This window comes from Amphimedon queenslandica, unplaced genomic scaffold (genome assembly GCF_000090795.2).
Source record: "Amphimedon queenslandica unplaced genomic scaffold, v1.1 AMPQUscaffold_13050, whole genome shotgun sequence".
NCBI lineage: Eukaryota > Metazoa > Porifera > Demospongiae > Haplosclerida > Niphatidae > Amphimedon > Amphimedon queenslandica.
The window spans coordinates 31,873-33,369 of NW_003546714.1; the positions used below are offsets into that span (position 1 = coordinate 31,873).

A 1,497-nucleotide genomic window follows, 5' to 3' on the forward strand; every position below is an offset into this window, starting at 1 on the left:
GGAGAATTCAGGTGTGGATGATAGACTGAGCATTGATGATGTGGCTGGATATACACTGGTAGAGGAGAATTCAAGTGTGGATGATAGACTGAGCATTGATGATGTGGCTGGATATACACTGGTAGAGGAGAATTCAGGAGTGGATGATAGACTGAGCATTGATGATGTGGCTGGATATACACTGGTAGAGGAGAATTCAGGAGTGGATGATAGACTGAGCATTGATAATGTGGTTGGATATACACTGGTAGAGGAGAATTCAGGAGTGGATGATAGACTGAGCATTGATGATGTAGTTAAGTATGCATTGGTAGAGGAGAATTCAGGTGTGATTAATGATGGTGATAAAATAGATATTGGAACTGTAAAATGTTGATAAGTTGTAGATAAAAGTTCTGATTCTGCTGATGTTGAATTGGTAGTGAAAGGGAATGCAGTAGTTTGATCCACTGAGCAAAGTGGTCTTGTAGAAACTATAAGTTGAGAGCAACGCTTAGTTGCTGCGCTATGATTTTGAAATTGATCATTCTGATTCAATTTAATTCTAAAATTTAAAGTTCGTGATGGTTCAGGACAAATTCTTAAATATGATGCATAACCTTCATATGTAAGCTTCCCCCAGTTTACTGTCACAGGGCAGGTAGTATTATTGTGATAAATCCACTGAAAGCGCATCCATTTGTTTCTTCTTGTTGTCATATTAACAGACTGTACTCTTGCTGCTTCAGCCCCTGTTAATTTAAAATATAAATATAACACACACAGACACACACCACAGCATACAAATCATGAATTGTGTGATCTGCACTAGACGTCTAAGTGTACTTACTGCTGAAGGCCTGGCATATTAATTCCTGCTCTGCCACTGGCGGGCAGCCTGAGCATCTCCCTGTTAAAGAGACAATCGGACTTCCATATGCAATAGAACAGTTTCCCGCAGCCACAGTGAACTTGAATGTCAGCACAATATCTCTTTCGGGGCTAGATAAACGGCAGGGTTCAAGAAGATAGAAAAACAGTACTAGATTTCTCAGCAAGATCGACATTTGCATCTTTAGTAATTTTGATGTTTTAATATTGTATTTAATAACTATTAATAAGTGTCCTACAAAATGGCGGCATATAGAGTTCTGATCTCGGTTCGGATATGATTCTCTCTACAGTCCTTGTTATTCTAGTACTGGTATCATTGGGTAGTTGTCAGTCTAATGTATCTCCAATAGACTTCAACACACCTCAATCCTGTAACTCTGCTGCTCAGTACTTCTACCCTGGAAACCTCTCCTGTATCTCTTGCCCACCCAACTCTGTCACTTCAAGCAATGGTGATTGTTCATTCATTGACTGTACCCTATACTTATACTAATGATAGGATTATCCTGTAACTGTGTGACTGGATACAGACAAGCCTCTAACATTGGGCCAGTCGTTTGTGAGACCTGCCCTAGTCTCAGCTCAGTAAGCAGGACATTGCGTCAGTGCCAAGTATTTATGTGT

The 1,497-nt window shown here is 39.9% G+C and overlaps 1 protein-coding gene across 1 annotated transcript in view; it reads left to right on the forward strand.

Annotated features, from left to right (window-relative positions):
- The first annotated feature begins 1,110 nt into the window (after positions 1-1,110).
- The window catches only part of LOC109585522 (meckelin-like), a 2,727-nt gene continuing 2,340 nt past the window's right edge, over positions 1,111-1,497 (forward strand). The window contains exons 1-2 of the mRNA XM_020001648.1: positions 1,111-1,325; positions 1,373-1,458. Of these exons, the coding sequence (XP_019857207.1) occupies positions 1,148-1,325; positions 1,373-1,458 (264 nt within the window). The 5' untranslated portion in view covers positions 1,111-1,147. The remainder of the gene's footprint in view (positions 1,326-1,372; positions 1,459-1,497) is intronic.